General features: G+C 43.3%; 1 protein-coding gene across 1 annotated transcript; it reads left to right on the top strand.

The window, feature by feature from the left end:
* Positions 1–824: 824 nt before the first annotated feature.
* On the top strand, positions 825–12464 carry LOC129337357 (patched domain-containing protein 3-like). Its single transcript, XM_054990959.1, has 4 exons — positions 825–1583; positions 6350–6471; positions 9392–9537; positions 10852–12464. The coding sequence occupies exons 1-4, from the start codon at positions 825–827 to the stop codon at positions 12462–12464; spliced, it is 2640 nt and encodes an 879-aa protein (XP_054846934.1).
* Positions 12465–17791: the final 5327 nt, after the last annotated feature.

Genomic DNA, 17791 nt, shown 5'->3' with positions numbered 1-17791 from the left:
TGTAGCTTCAAGCACTTACCTGTTTTTGATTCTTCAGTCTGTGGATACAGATGCAATCTGTAAATCTGCAGCTCAATTTATGGGGCTACCTGTAAAAATCACTATGCTCCATGAGGTTACATGCCTTGGATACATGTTTTTGTGCTATGGTATCATGAAGCACTGAATCGGTGTGTTTGTTTACAGTGCAGTACATGGGATTTATGAATTAGGGGGGAATTTCAGATGATTCCCTGTAGAAATTATGAAGATCTGTGGTTTGGATCCATTTTTATCACCACGGCACCACCATGAAGGACTGAATCCATGATTTTTAGTATAGTCTGTGGACATGGATGTGCTCTGTGATTTCACAGGAGATTTTGAGGGGGGGAAACATGCTGGGATTGACATTCTTGTTCCTTAGCCATTCATTGGGTTTGTGAGTACTTTTGTTGAGTACTTAAAAAAAATCGGAGGCACATTTTAATGGCTCAGTCAACCATTAATGGCCTTTCAAATAAATAAGTCATAAGTGAACTCCTAACTAAGGGTGCTTTCGGTTATGAGAAGCGTATCTCATTCAGCAGCATTTGATGTAAGTGTTGCATAACAGAAGACAGACTTTGGCGCTGGCCGCTGTAGCACGGGAGATTTCTTCCGGTCGTCACGAAGGACTGTCAAAGTTCCCGGGGCGCGTGCAGCCGACTCGACTTCGACACAATGGCATTGCCTAGCAGCGGCCTCTCCATTGTCACGCGCCTCGTTCTCTCCAACGTGCGGACGAGAGAACGCCGGCCGAGCAGGTCTTCGGGGACGCTCCTTAGGAAGGAAGCGACGGCGCCATGCGCGGCCCCTGTGAGACCGACTGCGTGGAGCGGCCCCTGTCCCGCGCGCTGCGCGGCCTGGGCGGCTTGGTGGGCGCCCACCCGTGGCCCTTCCTGCTGGTGCCCATGGCGCTCTCGGCCGCACTGGGCTCCGGCTTCCACCTGCTGCCCAGCCGCAAGTCGAACGACATCGAGGCGCAGTTCACGCCCCGCGGGGGGCAGGCCAAGATCGAGCGCAGCATGGTCCGGGAGCGCTTCTCGACGCGCGACGCCGAGCGCTTCTCAGCACAGAGGCAGACCACCGAGGGCACCTTCGCCTCCTTCGTGGCGGTGGCCGCCGAGCCCAGCCACACGCTGCTCACCCGGGCGGCCTTCGCCGAGCTGCTGGCGCTGGACGCGGCCGTGCGGGGGCTCTCAGGCGGGGGGCGTGCATACACCGAGGTCTGCGCGCGCCGGAACGGGTCCTGCAGCAGCCCCAACCCGCTGCTGAGCGCCGTCGGCGGCGACCCGGCGCGGATCGAGGCGCTGCTGCCCGGCCTCACCTTCCCGCTCTGGCAAGGTCGCGTCATCTTGGGATTCTACCTGGGAGGCGTCTCGGTGGGGCCAGGAGCGGCCGACGACCGGAGCCGCCCCGTCCGGGCAGCCAAAGCTCTGCACCTCTTCTATCATCTGCAGGAAGGTGATCCTGCGCAGCGGGAAGCCAGCGTGAGGTGGCTGGAGGCCTTCCTGAAGCGTATCCGCGACGTGCTGGGCAAGTTGAAGCTCGCTTCCGTGCGGGTAAATGAGAAGTGCTGGGAAGCGAGCTCTGTGACCTGCCGCAGCCTTATGGCTTTTCTGGTTCCCACCTGCCTGTGCTGTGGCTCGGTGTGGTAGTGCGCGTATACGGTTCAGGTTCAGACAGGACTGTGGTGGTATGCGTTCCTCACAGGAAACGCCATGGGTGGTCATAGTAGGCAGAAGGCTGTGACTTATTTATGAGCCACCTGGAGCAAGAGGCAGCACCGAAATGTTTTCAATAAACACATGAGACCCAAGAGATTTTAGACTTGCCAGTAGTTTGACTTGAGGAACTGAGTTTATTGTTCTGGAGTGCTCCCATTTTCCAACACAAAGCAGAGAAGCCCTCAAGAGAGTAAGCCAAAAAGCAAAATAAAAGGGCTAACCAATGAAGAAATATAAATGTGGTTCAAATCAATTTTGTCAAAGAATAAAGTGCATAAGAGTGCAAATGGCTATAAAGACATACAGTCAACATTTACAGCATAGCAGGAACAGCGGCACCCAACATTAACAGCCTAGGGAAACAGTCAAGAAATTCACACAAGGGCTCAACCACTGAAGCCCAACGGTGCAACAATGAGAGGTACATGTATACAAAAATATCTCTAAACCATTTTTCTTACCAAACTCTCATAATTACAGATGCAGACAGGCAAGAAAAGGGGAACACAAGACCCCCCCCCCCAAGACTCAACAAGATGCCAGCAAAGAGCTTGTTTCGAACTCTCTTCCTCAGGAGTCATGATTACAATTATACCTCAGGGTATGTTGGTATGTAATCAGGACTCCTGAGGAAGAGAGTTCGAAACAAGCTCTTTGCTGGCATCTTGAGTCTGGGGGTGGGGTTCTTGTGTTCCCCTTTTCTTGCCTGTCTGCACCTGTAATTATAAGAGTTTGATAAGAAAAATGGTTTAGAGATATTTTTGTATACATGTACCTCTCATTGTTGCACCGTTGGGCTTCAGTGGTTGAGCCCTTGTGTGAATTTCTTGACTGTTTCCTTAGGCTGTTACTGTTGGGTGCCACTGTTCCTGCTATGCTGTAAATGTTGACTGTATGTCTTTATAGCAATTTGCACTCTTATGCACTTTATTCCTTGTCAAAATTGATTTGAAATACATTTATAGTTCTTCATTGGTTAGCCCTTTTGTTTTGCTTTGTGCTTCCAGTTTCCGGCAAGACGTAACTACTTGACCATTTAGAGAGAGACCTTAGTTTGCTTGCTTTGAACAAGGATGTCATAATATCTGATGAGGCACAGCATGCCTACCTTAAGTTCCACAGGCATTAACGACTACCTCAATCCCTTCATAAAAATGCCTTCCTGAACATTGCTCGTAGGGGAGTTAGTTGGGATCGTAGACGAGTAAAATACCCAGTCTGTCTTTACAGCCCCAAAACTAGGTATGCACAATCCGGGCAGACAAACATTTTGCATGAGAATTCTTCAGAAGGGGAAAGTCTCAGAGAGGACAATGGCAACCCTACCCCTCATCCCACAATTCAGGGATAATAAAGGGAAGCATATCTGGCTGTGCGGAAGGAACTGTGTTAAAGTCATTTCATCTGACTCCTCTAGTCTATGAGATTTTCCTCACAGGTTTTTTCCATCGGTTCTGGACCCATACTGCTTTGATTTTATTATTATTTATTCATTTACTAGCAACAGAGCCTGTTTTTTAAAAAAATCGGACCCTAGAAAATCCAGGAATGCTGGCCGTCCCGTTGCCACAGCTCCCTCGCCACATTGGCCACAACACACTTTTTATCCTGGTGCTCCTGAGAAGGTGCACCAGGAAAAAAAGTGTGTTGTCGCCACATTGAGATACAAGGTGGATTACACAGTGCAAGTGAGATACAATATAATCAAGAGTTAGGACATTCACTGAGCAAGTACCATAATAAACAAAAGTCAGGATTTTTATTGAACAACTTCAGTAGGGTATGGTAGCAGGAAATTTGAAAACAAGCTTAAAATCAAGCATAGAGATGAAATCTTCTGAAACTAATTTACATGGCATGTTAAGCAATGTAGACACACTCTAGTGCTGCTTATCTGCATCAGAAGTCAGTACCCAGTAGCGTAGCATGTAGTCTGTGTCCCTAACAAAGCATCTCTCTAAGATATTACTTATGGCATAGCCCTATAATCTGGGTAGAAAGCCCTCCTGAATAATTCATTTTATTCCCTGTTTTCCACGTGCATTCTTTTGCCTTTAGTTTTCACTTTGGATTTTTTGGGTTTTCCCTGTTTTTTTCCGGTTCTTTTGAGACCACTTTTACCCTGATATTTTCCTGGCATTTTTTCTTTGAGTGTAATGTTTCTTTCGGTTTTGTTTGTCCACTCCCACCTACCTCCAATCCATTTTTTGATGATTGAACATTCATCATCATTGAACTGCTCCTCCTCCCTCCTTCCTTTCCACCCTTCCTGGGTTTTTTTCTATCTTTTTTCAAATTAATCATTTTCATAGTGTTGTATCAACCTACCATTGTAATAACACATGCAGCAGATTCCCTGAATTCCCAGCTTTCCTTTTTTTTAAAAAAAAACCCAGCAAGTCTTTAGCCTGGTCCATTGCTCAGATATGCCTTTTCCTTTATATTTCTGAAAGGGAAGGGGCTAGCAAATTAACTCTTTTTAATGGAAACTGGGAATTCAGAGAATCTACTCTGTGTATTGGTACAATGGTAGGTCAATATAACACTATGAGAATGATGTGTTTTTTAAAGAAAAAAATTGCAAAAGCCCTGCAGGCCCAGGGGAAGGAGGGGCGATCTTTTCTGGTGCCAGAAAAAGCAGCGTGGTTTGAAGAGTCATCACCCCAGAGACTGGACAAGCAGTTAGCGCCATGTTGCCTTCCAGCAAGTTTTTCAATAGTCCTCTCACCATCATCTCTCCTATGCCCTTGCAATATATTGATAGTACTTGGTGCCATAAAAACTACCTCTTCCCACAGAAGAACAAACCACTGCTAGAACTGATAAAACATTATACCACCCAACCTACTTAAGACACACACACACACACCACTTACAAGTTTATTGTATACTCCATAAGGTGAATAACAATTCCAGGCCTCCAAAATGCACGCAGAGACAAATCAGAGAGACATGGTTAGAGTGCCTGCTCAAACCTCATTGAGCAACTTTGGGCCCCTCTTTCATCTCAACCTAATTTGCAGGGTAGTTGTGAGGATAAAGTGGAGGATGGAAGATCTGTATTTATTTATATCCCACTATATAATGTTCCCAGTTTATTATAATGCATTGTTCTTTCTTTATAATAACATTCAATTTATATACCGCCCTTCAGGACAACTTAATGCCCACTCAGAGTGGTTTACAAAGTATGCTACTATTATCCCCACAACAATAAATACCCTGTGAGGTGGTTGGGGCTGAGAGAGCTCCTAAAAGCTGTGACTGACCCAAGGTTGCCCAGCTGGCTTCAAGTGGAGGACTGGGGAATCAAAGTCAGTTCTCCAGATTAGAGTCCTTCTGCTCTTAACCACTACACCAGACTGGCTCCCAGTAACATATGTTCTTTATTACGTAAAATGCTTGTCACATATGACACCGGAGATTCCAAATTTGACATTCTGTCCTAACAAGTTAGATAAAAAGTGAACCCACAGTTTTGATCTGGGCTCAAGAGATAAAGAAAAACCGTGTGATTTAATCACTGCCCTTACATCAGTCTAATGTGTGCTGAAAATATACATGGCCGTTAAAACTTGTCTGCTTCCCATTCTGATGGAATGGGCCCACAACTATGGAAGTTTGTGTCTCTCTCTAATCTGTGTCTTTGTGAATTTTGTTTGTTCTGAGCTTGCTCCTGTTCTCAAATAAAAGGTCTTTCACAGATCACTGCTTTCAGGTTCCTGTGTTAAAACTGTCACTACAGGGATATAGCCACCATGTTGCAACTTGGGAACTCATTGTTAAAACACTAAAAAGTAAGAAGCTGGTACAGGTTGAAAGAGGCATTAGAGGATGCTACTTTAAGAGCAGCTTTCCCTCTTTGCAGAAGAAGGCAGTTCTTCAATTGCTGTTAAAGTCTACCTTTTTGACCCAGAGAGTGCAAAGTGTTAGCTAATTATTACTATCCTCAGGCAAGCTGGTTGAGCAAGTGGTGGCATTCCTGGATGGAAAGGAATTTCAAGCACCATTTTAGTCAAGACACATTTCAGTCAGGATCTTAAGGCCAAACTATGTGTGACAAACATGTTATTTAGTCCTTAAAAAAAAACTGGGTATGTGTTTGTGATCAAAAATGGCTTCTGGCTGCTTTAAGTCCCTTGAGGGAAAAAAGATGGGCACCCGTTTGTGGCCTTTTTTGCATGGGTGACTTTTGCTGCTTTTGGTCCCATACCTCTTCAAGTTTTCTTCCAAATTCTGGACACTTAACTCCCCCCTTCAGATATCAGTTTGGCATTTCAAGGATTCTCTTCCAAATTTTCTGCCTGTACGTTGAAATCTGAAGCGAGAGTTAAGCATCTAGATTTCAGGGGGGGAAACCTGAAGAGGTGGGGTGCCAAAAGCAGCCAAGATGATCCATGCGAAAAAGGCCTGTGTCTGGAGTTGAGGGAAAGTTCAGTTGAGGAAATGGCACAGAGGAGGAGATTTCCCCACTTTTCTTCAGTTGCAGCCTTTTTAAATTTTTCATACGAGCCAAATAAGATGTCTGACACTGCAGTCTCTTTAATCATTAAGGGAAGTAATATTTAACAGATGATCCTCTCTTTTTTTCACCCTGGCAGGTGGCCTATTTTTCCTCGATATCCAGACAGGAAGAACTGGAAAAAAATGCTGAGCTAGTGGTTCCTTTGTTTATTATCACATATTTTTTAACAATAAGCTTTTCAATTTTATCATGTTCAAGGTAACATTTTCCCCTCAATTCTCGTGTGGGGGATGGGAGAGAGGAAGTTACGTTGTCATCACGCAGTCATCTATTCTTAGTTAAATAAATTTACCAAAAAAAAAAAGAGGAAAGCCTACAAGTTGAGTTCTGTTAATTAAAATCAGTACATAAGAACTTAAGAGAAGCCATGTTGGATCAGGCCAATGGCCCATCCAGTCCAACACTCTGTGTCACACAGTGGTCAAAAAAACAGGTGTCATCATGAGGTCTGCCAGTGGGGAAGGGACACTAGAAGTCCTCCCATTGATTGCCCCCCCCCCAGTATTATGTACAACACTCTTTTAACTGCAACCCAAAAGTATAGAAATTGTCGAATATAATATTCATTTATTTGCAGAGAAAGGAATTAACTAATAATGGAATTTTCAAGGCATGGGAAATTAGTTTAATTAATAACAACAACAACATTCGATTTCAGGACAACTTAATACCCACTCAGAGCAGTTTACAAAGTATGTTATTATTACCCCACAACAATCACCCTGTGAGGTGGGTGGGGCTGAGAGAGCTCCATAGAACTGTGACTAGCCCAAGGTCACCCAGCTGACTTCAAGTGGAGGAGTAGGGAATCAAACCTGGCTCTCCAGATTAGAGTCCCACACTCTTAACCACTACACCAAACTGGCTCTCCAAACTGATATAAAGTAAATAATTAATTTACTTTTTCACTGAGCCTCAAGGCAGATGACAAAAAACTGTGCAGTCAGACAACCCAAGATATCCAATAAACTCTGCAACAGACCTAGAATTACAAAATTAGAAAACAGTGCAGACAAAAAAATTACTCTAAGACATGACATACCTTAAACAATACAGAAAATGGATTCTAGCAGAAGACATTGCAGTAAATTAATACATGCAATAATCAGTGCAACAGTCTATAATCCTGTTCATTTTTAGAATTGCCCTCCTGAAACATTCCATTACACTGAAGCCCTTTGCCCTTTATAATAATGCCTTCCTGAACAATTCTGTATCAGCCCCAAACCTAGAAAAATTCTATAATGAAAAAAAAAAGCTTTGGCTTGAAATGATAAACCTAGAGATTCACCCATGCTCCCAAAACCATGGCAACTATAAGCTGAGGTTTAACTTCAGCATCTGTAAGCTGTAAAGACATTATATAGTCTTGAATGCTATACGATATTTAGAAATTGGGCTTCATGCACTAACCCTTTGCCTTGGTCTTTCAACTAGACATTGGGCATGGGGGGATGTGTTTAGACAGAAATGCAGCACATGCATTTTCACAGATATGTGTTGTAGACATATCTGATAAATTTGTACCTGAGGCATCCTTTAGAGAGCATAATGCCCTTAAATCTAGGAAGTGCCCTCTGATCTAGGAAGTGATTTCAACTAAAAATGTGAAGGCCCAGGAGAAAACTAGAAATTTTTGGAGGGAAAATTGGAAATTTGGGGGGTGCATTGAAAAAATCTCCTATGAAAATATTTTTCTTTTGGAATGAGTAAAAATAATGAGTAAAATGCTTTTTAAGACAAAGTCTTGTTCAAAATGTATAGCACCTACACTATCATCTATCTAATTACCATTAACTAATGATAATTCATATGTACATTCTCAAAATAGGTAACATATATTAAATAATATGTTCATTGTTCAAATGTGAATAATTTTTAAAATATGCTATAATGTGTTTGATGACTAGAGGTCAGTGATCCAGAAGTTTAACTTGATACCCAGGTGTACTGTGGTAACCCTACCTATTGTCAAACTTTATGACTGTTTCTATCCAAATCACTTTTCTTTGCTACAAAATCTGTTTTCTGATTTTAACATTTTTTTCTGCCACTCAGATGGCAAAATTTAAGATGCATGTGCTGAAGTAGCATAGGGTGCAGCAATTTACATCTCTCCCCCTCTCTCTCAAGTATTGGGTATAGTTACAGAAAACTCACAGAGTTACTTTAGTCTAAGCCCACTGACTTCAGTGGGCTTCGGCTGATGTCAGTGGGCTTAGACCAGGGTAACTCTGCATAGGATTGCACTGTACATCTGAACATGATTAGTAGACCTGCTTAGGATGGTGTGGCAAGGACTACAATACTAGTAATAGTAACAATAACAACAATAACAATTTATATTTTGAAATTCCATAAATATGCCAGTCAGTATAATTTTATATAATGACTACGTTATAATTATGCATTTTATACTGATGAAGCAGAAAAATAAGTTTGATAGAAAAGTAAGTACTGCATGCAGGGCTTTTTTTCAGCTGGAACGCGGTGGAACAGAGTTCCGGCACCTCTTGAAAATGGTCACATGACTGGTGGCCCCACCCCCTGATCTCCAGACAGAGGGGAGTTGAGATTGCTCAGCGGCGTGGAGGGCAATCTAAACTCCCCTCTGTCTGGAGATCAGGGGGTGGGGCCACCAGCCATGTGACCATTTTTGCTGAGGGCGATTTAAACTTTTAAAAACCCCTTGTTCCAGCTGACCCAAAGTGACATCATTGTGTGTTCCTGGGAGGGTGTGTGCACTTTGCCGGCAACCCACTGAGTTCCACCACCTCTTTTCCCAGGAAAAAAAAACCCTGACTGCATGTATTTCAGTTTTTCTCAAACCTGGTTCTGCCCCCCCCCCCAAGAGCACCTTTCCCCTCCATGACTTCAAAATTTTCTGGAACTTTTACACCTCTAATTTCATCTCTTTCTCCCTGCCCCTCCTCTCCCTTTCCTGTGATAATATTGTCATTTTTTTTAAGAAACAGGAATTACTTCTAATTCTTGTGATTTAACAAAGTGCAGTTTAAATGCAATAGCTACATGCGCTACTTTAATTTTAGTTAAGGAAGCAGTGACTCGGTGTGTACACCACTGAATCCGAGCAGATTGTTTTTACTATATTTTGCAGGCTAGACTGTGTACGGACAAAAGTGTGGGTTGCCGCATTTGGTGTGCTGTCATCGGGCTTATCTGTTATCAGCAGTTTCGGGTTGTTGCTGTTTTGTGGCGTGCCATTTGTCATCACAGCTGCAAGTGGACCATTTCTTACACTTGGTAAGTAAGAGATGGCATGCCTTTCTATAAGGAGCACTGAGGCTTTGGCTAAGGAGCAAGAAAGAATTTACACATACACATGCCCAGGGCTTTTTTTCAGGGGGAACGCAGGGGAACGGAGTTCCGGAACCTCTTGGAAATGGTCACATGGCTGGTGGCCCCGCCCCCTGATCTCCAGACAGAGGGGAGTTCAGATTGCCCTCCGTGCCGAGCAGCGTGGAAAGCAATCTAAACTCCCCTATGTCTGGAGATCAGGGGGGCGGGGCCACCAGCCATGTGACCATTTTCTCCGAGGGCAACCCACTGAGTTCCACCACCTCTTTTCCCAGAAAAAAAGCCCTGCACATGCCCCTTCCATGACAAGATTATTAAGGAGCAAGGTAAAAACCTAAAGTTTTCCTTCTTAAGGTCACTCATCCTCCAAAGCTGAATGTTACTCAAAAATTTGATGTCCTTTTTTAATTTTTCCCTCTCCCTCTGCTTATCAGAAGACAATTAGAAGACTTCATTTTCTATGTATACCTTTCCTAAACCTTGATTCTAATTTTAGTCAGTCAGCGTGAATCCTCTCTTATTTTCATTTTCTTGCCGTTTTTCTCCCCTCAACTGCCCCTCCCCCCGTTAAATTGGACACTTTCATGCTGCACAGCACTAATTGGTCCAAAATGCTGCTCCTTATCAGAGTTTAGTTCTTATATCAGGTTACTCTAGGTTTGGATTTCACTTTCTGGCTTCAGTACACATAAGTTGGTTATAAACTACACACAAACTTACTGTGGGACATGCATGTAATTTTCACCAAACTTTCCCTCAAAATACAGGGTAAGAGGCCAAATCTGTATGGATTGCTGATTATCTACATTTTAAAGTAGAATGTGGAGAAAGGTGCTTTCATGCAACCTTCACCCAGATGGCATCATATGAATTCTGAACTCAACTACGTGTGAGGAATTTAAATAAGTGATTTGAAGATGGCAGTCAAACTTTCCGTTAGGCTAGGAGGTCGAAGCTGCACAGAAGATGGATCCAGAGACTAAAGATGCCTCTCTTGACGCTGATACTCTGCTGCAGACAGGGCCCACAATCCAAATATATGTTTGGTGTTTAGCCCAGGTTTTTCCCCCCTTTGAATTCTTTTTTAAAATGAGGTATTCATAAAAACTATGATAAGTCTCTGTGATTTGGCAGACAAGTTGAAAGAAAAATATGTTCAGAAATCATGATTAACATGAATTACAAGGCACATGCCTCTCTTGTAAATCTCTAACGTGCTGCTGTATCTGGAAACTAGCAAGATCCTTTTTCTCTCTTCAGGGGTTGGTGTTGATGACATGTTCATCATGGTGTCCTGCTGGCAACAAACTAAAGTCAAGCACAGAGTTGAAGATCGGATGGCTAACACCTACGCAGAGGCTGCTGTGTCTATTACCATCACAACTCTTACTGATGTTTTAGCCTTCTATATCGGCATTGCAACGTCCTTTCCATCCATTCAGTCATTTTGCATCTATACAGGAACAAGCTTTGTCTTCTGCTACATATACAACTTGACATTCTTTGGGGCGGTTCTTGCTCTAAATGGGAGAAGAGAAGAAAGCAACAGACACTGGCTCACGTTCATGAAAGTGACGGATGAAACTCAGCATAGCTTTGTATACAATGTGTGTTGTGTGGGAGGACTTTATGATAAGGCCACGGGAACAGAGCATGAGCATCCCATGAGTGGTTTTTTTAAAAATCACTTTGGTCCTTTTCTTATGCATAATTGGACCAAGGTGGCTGTAGTACTCTTGTATCTCACATACTTTTGTAGTAGTATTTATGGATGCACTCTGATTAAGGAAGGTATAGATCTTCGAAATCTGGTCGATGATCATTCTTATGTGGTTCAGTATTATGATTTTGAAGAACAATATTTTAAAGAATATGGTCCAAGGGTTATGGTCATTGTTACTAAAAGCATATCGTATTGGGATTCATCTATGCGTGCAGATCTTGAGCACTGCATGAAGGTGCTAGAAAATTCAACCTATGTGGACAAAAAATTATCAGAGTCATGGCTGAGAATGTATGAAGTTGCTGCTAGAAGAATGTCTTTAAATATAGATGACCAAAGTTCTTTCATTGGTCATTTATCTATCCTGTTTAGAGAAAATCCACAGTCTCGGTGGGATGTTAATTTTACTAATCTGGAAATATCAGCATCACGTTTTTTCATTCAGACAGTCAATGTTACTACCTCAGTGGATGAGCGAATTCTTTTGAATGAACTGAGAGCCCATGCATCGTACTGTGACTTACCACTAATAGTTTATCATCCAGCTTTTATATTCTATGATCATTTAATTGTAATAGCGCAGAACACTATTCAAAACATTCTGATTGCTACTGGAGCCATGCTATTTATTTCCTTGCTGCTCATTCCCAACCCTTTGTGCTCGTTGTGGGTAACTTTTGCTATTGGGTCTGTTATTATTGGTGTGACTGGCTTCATGGCTTATTGGGATGTCAATCTTGATTCTATATCCATGATCAACCTTATTATGTGCATAGGGTTTTCAGTAGACTGCTCTGCTCACATTTCTTACGCCTTTGTTAGCAGCAAGAAACCCAGCTTGAATGACAAGGCAGTGGATGCCTTACATCGTCTGGGTTACCCCATCGTCCAGGGAGCGGTTTCCACCATTGTGGGAGTATTGGTGCTCTCTTCGACAGACACATACATTTTCAGAGCATTTTTTAAGATTATATTTTTGGTTATTTCATTTGGAGCCTGTCATGGGCTCTTTTTTATTCCTGTGTTTTTAACTTTTTTTGGCTTTTTGGGGAGACTGTCAACCGCCCAAAATAAAATTGACTGCAAGTTTGATGAAAACTCAGCCAGCATTGAAGACAATGTTATGCAACTGCCTATTATAAACACCTAGGTATTACAGACATGATTATGCATCGTACAGCAAGCCGACCAGAAGGATTATGTTCAGTGGCTACCTCCCTTGCCTTATGTTGCAATCCTATGCATGCTTACCTCAGAGGTAAGCCTTAATGGACACAAGTATGATTGAGCTGAGTTGTAAACATGTGTTGGATTGTGCTGCTAGCCAAGTAGCCTTAATTTATTCTGCAATGTAAGAAACTAATTTCTACATGTAATACTTATAATAAACTGTTTTAAGGTCTTTTAGAAGGCTGCATATGACGGCAATGATCATCAACCAATCACAGCAGAGTTCATTTCATTACTCGCAGGATAAAATCTTTTCACATGTTTTAGCGCCTTGGCTGACTCATATGCAGTTGGAACCAGATGCTTTAAGGCAGATAGCAATATATATAAAGCAATAACTTTATATAATCAAATAAATTATTCTGCTTTTTTTACAATTATACATTCCCTTCTAATTATTAAGGGAACCAGCCTAAACTCTCCCTCTGATAGTGCTGCTAACTGCCTAGAGAAAACAAAACATCCTGTCAATTTAACAGGTACTTAATGGGATGTTATTTCCCAAGTGTTATATATATCCTTACCATGAAAAGCTTCAGCTGCCCGTTTCCATGCATTCAGAGCTGAACCACAAGAGACAAGTTTCACATGGTGGGTTGGCACAAGTTTACCTGGGGAAGTGTAAGAGACTCCTCCCCATCTCTGTGAGAGCTGCCTGCCAGCTTCAGGCTCCCCTTGCTTCCTGAAGAGCCAGAGGAAGCCAGCAGCAGCAGCAGCCATCGCCAATACTACTTCTAGGCAAAAGCCTGCCAGAGTCGAGGGCCCCCCAAAACTGTTCGGGGTGTGCAGCTGCTGCTCTCTCCCAGACTGCCCTGTGTCCAGCAGGCTGCCTGCCCACCCCCAGGGAGCTGCTCCGGAGACAGCCACTGTGTCGGCGAAGCGAGGGCATGTCAGAGCAGCAGCAGCAGATCCCTTGGCTGGAGCTTTGCCAATGCGGTGGCTGTGTATGTCTACATATGGAGGGGCTTCCTTCAGAGAAGGATCTGCAGGGGAGCTTTCAACACTTTGGGGATCAAAAAGGCTGGGTGGAAGGCCAATGGCAATATGGAAGGCAATTTTAGTTATGCGGGGGGGGCTTACAGTCATCATTCCTTGATTTGACCCAATATGTTGCACCTGTATGGGAAGGATGGGGTCTACCTCTCCGAGGAGGGGTGTGACATTTACCTGGCTGATCATTGTCAGAGCCTGCATGATATAATAGCAGATGGGGCAAGAGGTGTTAAGCAAGGTAGGGATAGGACAGGTTGCTCAGGAAAGGTGGGGTTAACTAACAGACACTCGGATGCATCATGGTGATGGAAGGTGTCTTTGGAAGGAGCTCCGTGGGTCCTGAGCAGCATCTCTCAAACCTGGTAGGTGCCTGGCTGCCCATCGAAGGAGGGTGAGGAAGCTGGGCACCTCTTGGCACAGAATGGCTGGCCAGGCTGGGATAAACAAGGCTGCTGATAACTGCCTATTGAGTTTGGAGCCAGGATGGACCTACCAGAAGGGCACCCAGAGCGGTTGCCTAGTGCAGCCCCCCCTCAAATAGGGGCAGCTTATTTAAATAAGATGTAGATAAGCCATTTAAATAAATAAACTGGTTGAACCACACACAGTTGTCTTGTGTTTTCCCTGTCTGGTGTCACATTTGGGGGTGCTGGAGCGAGAATTGGAATAAATTGCTTTCAAGAATATTAGTTCAGGTTTCACAAACATAATGTCCAATAGAGGATTTCCTTATATGTCAGTCCCACCGTCTGACATCAGCATCAGTGATTTTGTTTGACCAATCTTTCAGAACACCATTGTGGTACTCTACAATAGAGAATATGATAATGTGATGGTAATTTATATGATGGACAAATTAGTCTGTAATGCTCCTTCCAGTGTTGGGTAATGGAAAGAGGCACATAATTTGCAAATACAGGTCAATCTAGTGTCTCAACTACTTTTAGCCTATTCTGCTCTGTCAACAGCGGAAGCAGTGGCAGGGAGCTTACTCCTCCCTCCCTGGCAGAAAGAACACTGTTGCTCCAACTACCACTTGCTCTAGAGTCTGCAGACTCCAAAGCCCCAAAACATTGCTAATTGGCATTATTATAACTAGTTCAAAGTAAGCCAAAGTACTAGAAAACTCTTATGCAAACACTTCTACCTTTCTTAGGGTTGCCAGCTTCCCTTACTCTCCCAATGAGGTCGGGGGGACCTGGCACTCGCCTTTGGAATGTCCTCGCGCACACATGTCCATTGCGACACACTGACATCATTTCCAGGAGCTTCTTGCCTCCTGGGCCCATTCCCCGGGGCCTCCCCCCGTCAGTCGGTGAATAGCAGCAAGGGGGAGGGGCTGGCAGCGGGGGATCCTTTGCCCACACCAGGGGACTGGCAGTTCTACACGGGAGGGAGAGATCTACAGGAAACATAACTGCCCTTACAGGCTGGAAGTTACAATTAGTATAGAATGCTGCCACCAGGATGTTTACTCGAGTGGGTCATAGAGACCATATTGCTCTATTCTTGTTCCACCTACACCAGCTCCCAATTTGCTTCCAGGCTCAGTTCAAGACATTGGCTAGGGGCCAGCATACCTTAAGGTCTGCTTTCTCCTTTATTCATTCCAGTCATCTTCAGAGGCCCTGTTTTGAGTGGCCCTCCAATCTGAGGCTAGACATGTGGTAAACTGAAAAGGGGACTTTTCAGTTGTGGCGCCAAAACTTTGGAATTCCTTTCCAGTGTGAATTGTCTGTATTCCTCTATTGTTGTCCTCTGACAGCAGGTGAAGACTTCAATGTTTTGTTTGGTATATCCCCACTAAACTGTGATCAAAGATAGAATTAGAGGAACAACACCTACTAAGGAAAAATCCGCATGGCTTCTGCAAAGAGCAGTCCTTCCTCTGCAGCCTTTCCGAGTTCTTTGAGAAAATGAATAAACATGCAGATAACAGTTATCTGGTAGACATATATTTGGACTTTCAAAAGATTTTTGACAAGGCACAAAAAAGGTTCTTGAATAAGCTTGGGAGTCATGGAATAAGAGAATGAGTCCTTTTATGGATTAAAATTGTCTAGAAGAAAGGAAGCAAGGAGTGGGAATAAATGGAAAATTCTTGCAATGGAGGAAACTAAGCAGTGGAGTCCCACAAGGATTCGTATTGGGGCTGCTACTATTTATTTTGTTCATAAATGATCTGGTACTGGGAGTGAACGCTGCAGTGGCCAAGTTTGCAGAAAATACAACATTACTCAGGACTAGCAACTGAACTCGTTGTAAAAATAAATACAACAGGTGCAAGCAGCAGGGCCAAGCCCCGCTGGCTGGTGGAGGCACAGCGCAGCTCCCCCCACTGTGCCTCCCCATCAGCTCCGCAGACCCTCAGAGACCTGCCGCTGACAACTCTCCCTTTATCCTGGTGCAGGCACACCACAGGGCCCTCAATGTGCCTGTGCCAGGATAAGAGGTGAGTCATCAGGAATACGGCTCACGTTTTATGTTTAAGGATGTTGAAAACCAAGGCTAACTGTGAAGAGCTCCAAGAGGATCTCTACAAAAATGGGGCTAGTGGGTAACAACGTGACAAATGAAATTCAGATGGTGGTGGAGAGTGCCCTCAATTCAGAGTTGACTTATGGTGAACCCTGGTGGGGTTTTCATAGTAAGAGACTAACAGAGGTGGTTTGCCATTGCCTTCCTTTGCAGCCCTGGTCTCCATTGGAGGTCAGTGCAGGTAAATGTAAAATAATACACACTGGAACAAAAAATGCCAACTTTAAGCACACAATAATGGGTCTGAACTTGCTAAGACTGAAAGGGAAAGAGACCTTGGGGGTCGTAGTGGATAGCTCAATGAAAATGTCAACCCAGTGTTCCACAGCAGTTAAAAAGACAAAGTCTATGATGGGTATTATTAGAAAAGGGGCTGAAAATAAAAAGGCCAATATTATAATGCCCCTGTACAGACTTGTGGCACAGATTCCTTTGGAATACCGAGTGCAGTTCCAGTCATATCTCAAAAGGAATTGCAGAGCCGGAAAAAGTACAGAAGAGGGCAACCCAGATGATTAGGGGGCTGGAGCACATTTCTTATGAGGGAAGGCTGAAGACTTTTCAGTTTAGAAAAGAGACAGCTGGAGGGGTCACAACAGAGGTTTATAAAATTATGCATGTGGTAGAGACAGAACTGGGGGGCATTCAGTGAAGGATGGACAGTAGATTCAGGACAAACAAAGGAAACATTTGTTTACTCAATGAGTGATTAAAGTGTGGAATTTGCTGCCAGGGGATGTGGTGGTGGCCACAGGTATGGTTGACTTTAAATGGGATCAGACAAATTCACAAAAGATAGGTCTATTAGTGGCTACTAGCCATGTTCAGAGGCGATAAACCTCTGGATACCAGTGCCAAGAAGCATCAGCAGGGAAAGCTTATGCCCTGTTGTTGACCCTCCAGAGTAACTGGTTGGCCATTGTGTGATACAGGATGCTGAACTAGATCGACTGCTGGTCTGATCCAGCAGGGCTCTTTTGTGCAAAGACCCAGGGAAAAAATGGGGAGGGGATTTCTGAAAATATTTTCGAGTTTTCTGATGGAAAAACTGGGAAAATTTGGGGAGCACTGAAAACACTTTCTATCAATTTTTCCTTTTGAAATAAATAAAACACTTTTAAAGGCAAGGACTTGTTCATTCAAAATGTATAGAAAGAAAGGTCTGCGCCTCACAATTTTCCATTGGAAATTGGTGTGTGTGTGTGTGTGTTTGTGTGTGTGTATGACACAGAGAGAGCGAGAGAGAGAGAGAGAGAGAGAGAGAGAGAGAGAGAGAGAGAGAAACTCCTATGAATTTTTTTAAATTACTGAAATGGGCCAATATATTATTGGGTATAGCAGTTTGCAGCTCTCCCTTGCTTTAGTATTCGGTATGTTTACAATCTTGCATTAAGAAAACTATGGCATTTATATATTTTTAAATTCCATAAATATGTCAATTAATACAATTTTATATGCTAACCAAGTTACATTTTATATTAAAGCAGCGAAAAAGGTTTAGGTTTGATAGGAAAATAAGTATTGCACATATTTCAGCTCCCTCCAATATTTCCATTCCCCTCCAAACTTGTTTTTAAAATTTCCTCAAGTTTTACATCTCTAATACTAAGAATATTTCTTTCCTGAATAAACCAGAGATCTAGTACTGTTAAAAATGAATTCCTCTCCCATCTCAACACTAGATGGAGCTCCAGGATCAAGCTGGAAACTTGTAAT

This window comes from Eublepharis macularius, chromosome 11 (genome assembly GCF_028583425.1).
Source record: "Eublepharis macularius isolate TG4126 chromosome 11, MPM_Emac_v1.0, whole genome shotgun sequence".
In the NCBI taxonomy this organism is placed as follows: Eukaryota; Metazoa; Chordata; class Lepidosauria; order Squamata; family Eublepharidae; genus Eublepharis; species Eublepharis macularius.
This window is presented reverse-complemented; position numbering and strand designations above follow the sequence as displayed.

Excerpts from the sequence above, each read along its gene's own strand:
- LOC129337357 (XM_054990959.1), top strand. The coding sequence starts at position 825 with ATGCGCGGCCCCTGTGAGACCGACTGCGTGGAGCGGCCCCTGTCCCGC. Across the intron at positions 6,472-9,391 it reads TCAATTTTATCATGTTCAAG|GCTAGACTGTGTACGGACAA; the intron begins GTAACATTTTCC and ends TATATTTTGCAG. Across the intron at positions 9,538-10,851 it reads TGGACCATTTCTTACACTTG|GGGTTGGTGTTGATGACATG; the intron begins GTAAGTAAGAGA and ends TTCTCTCTTCAG.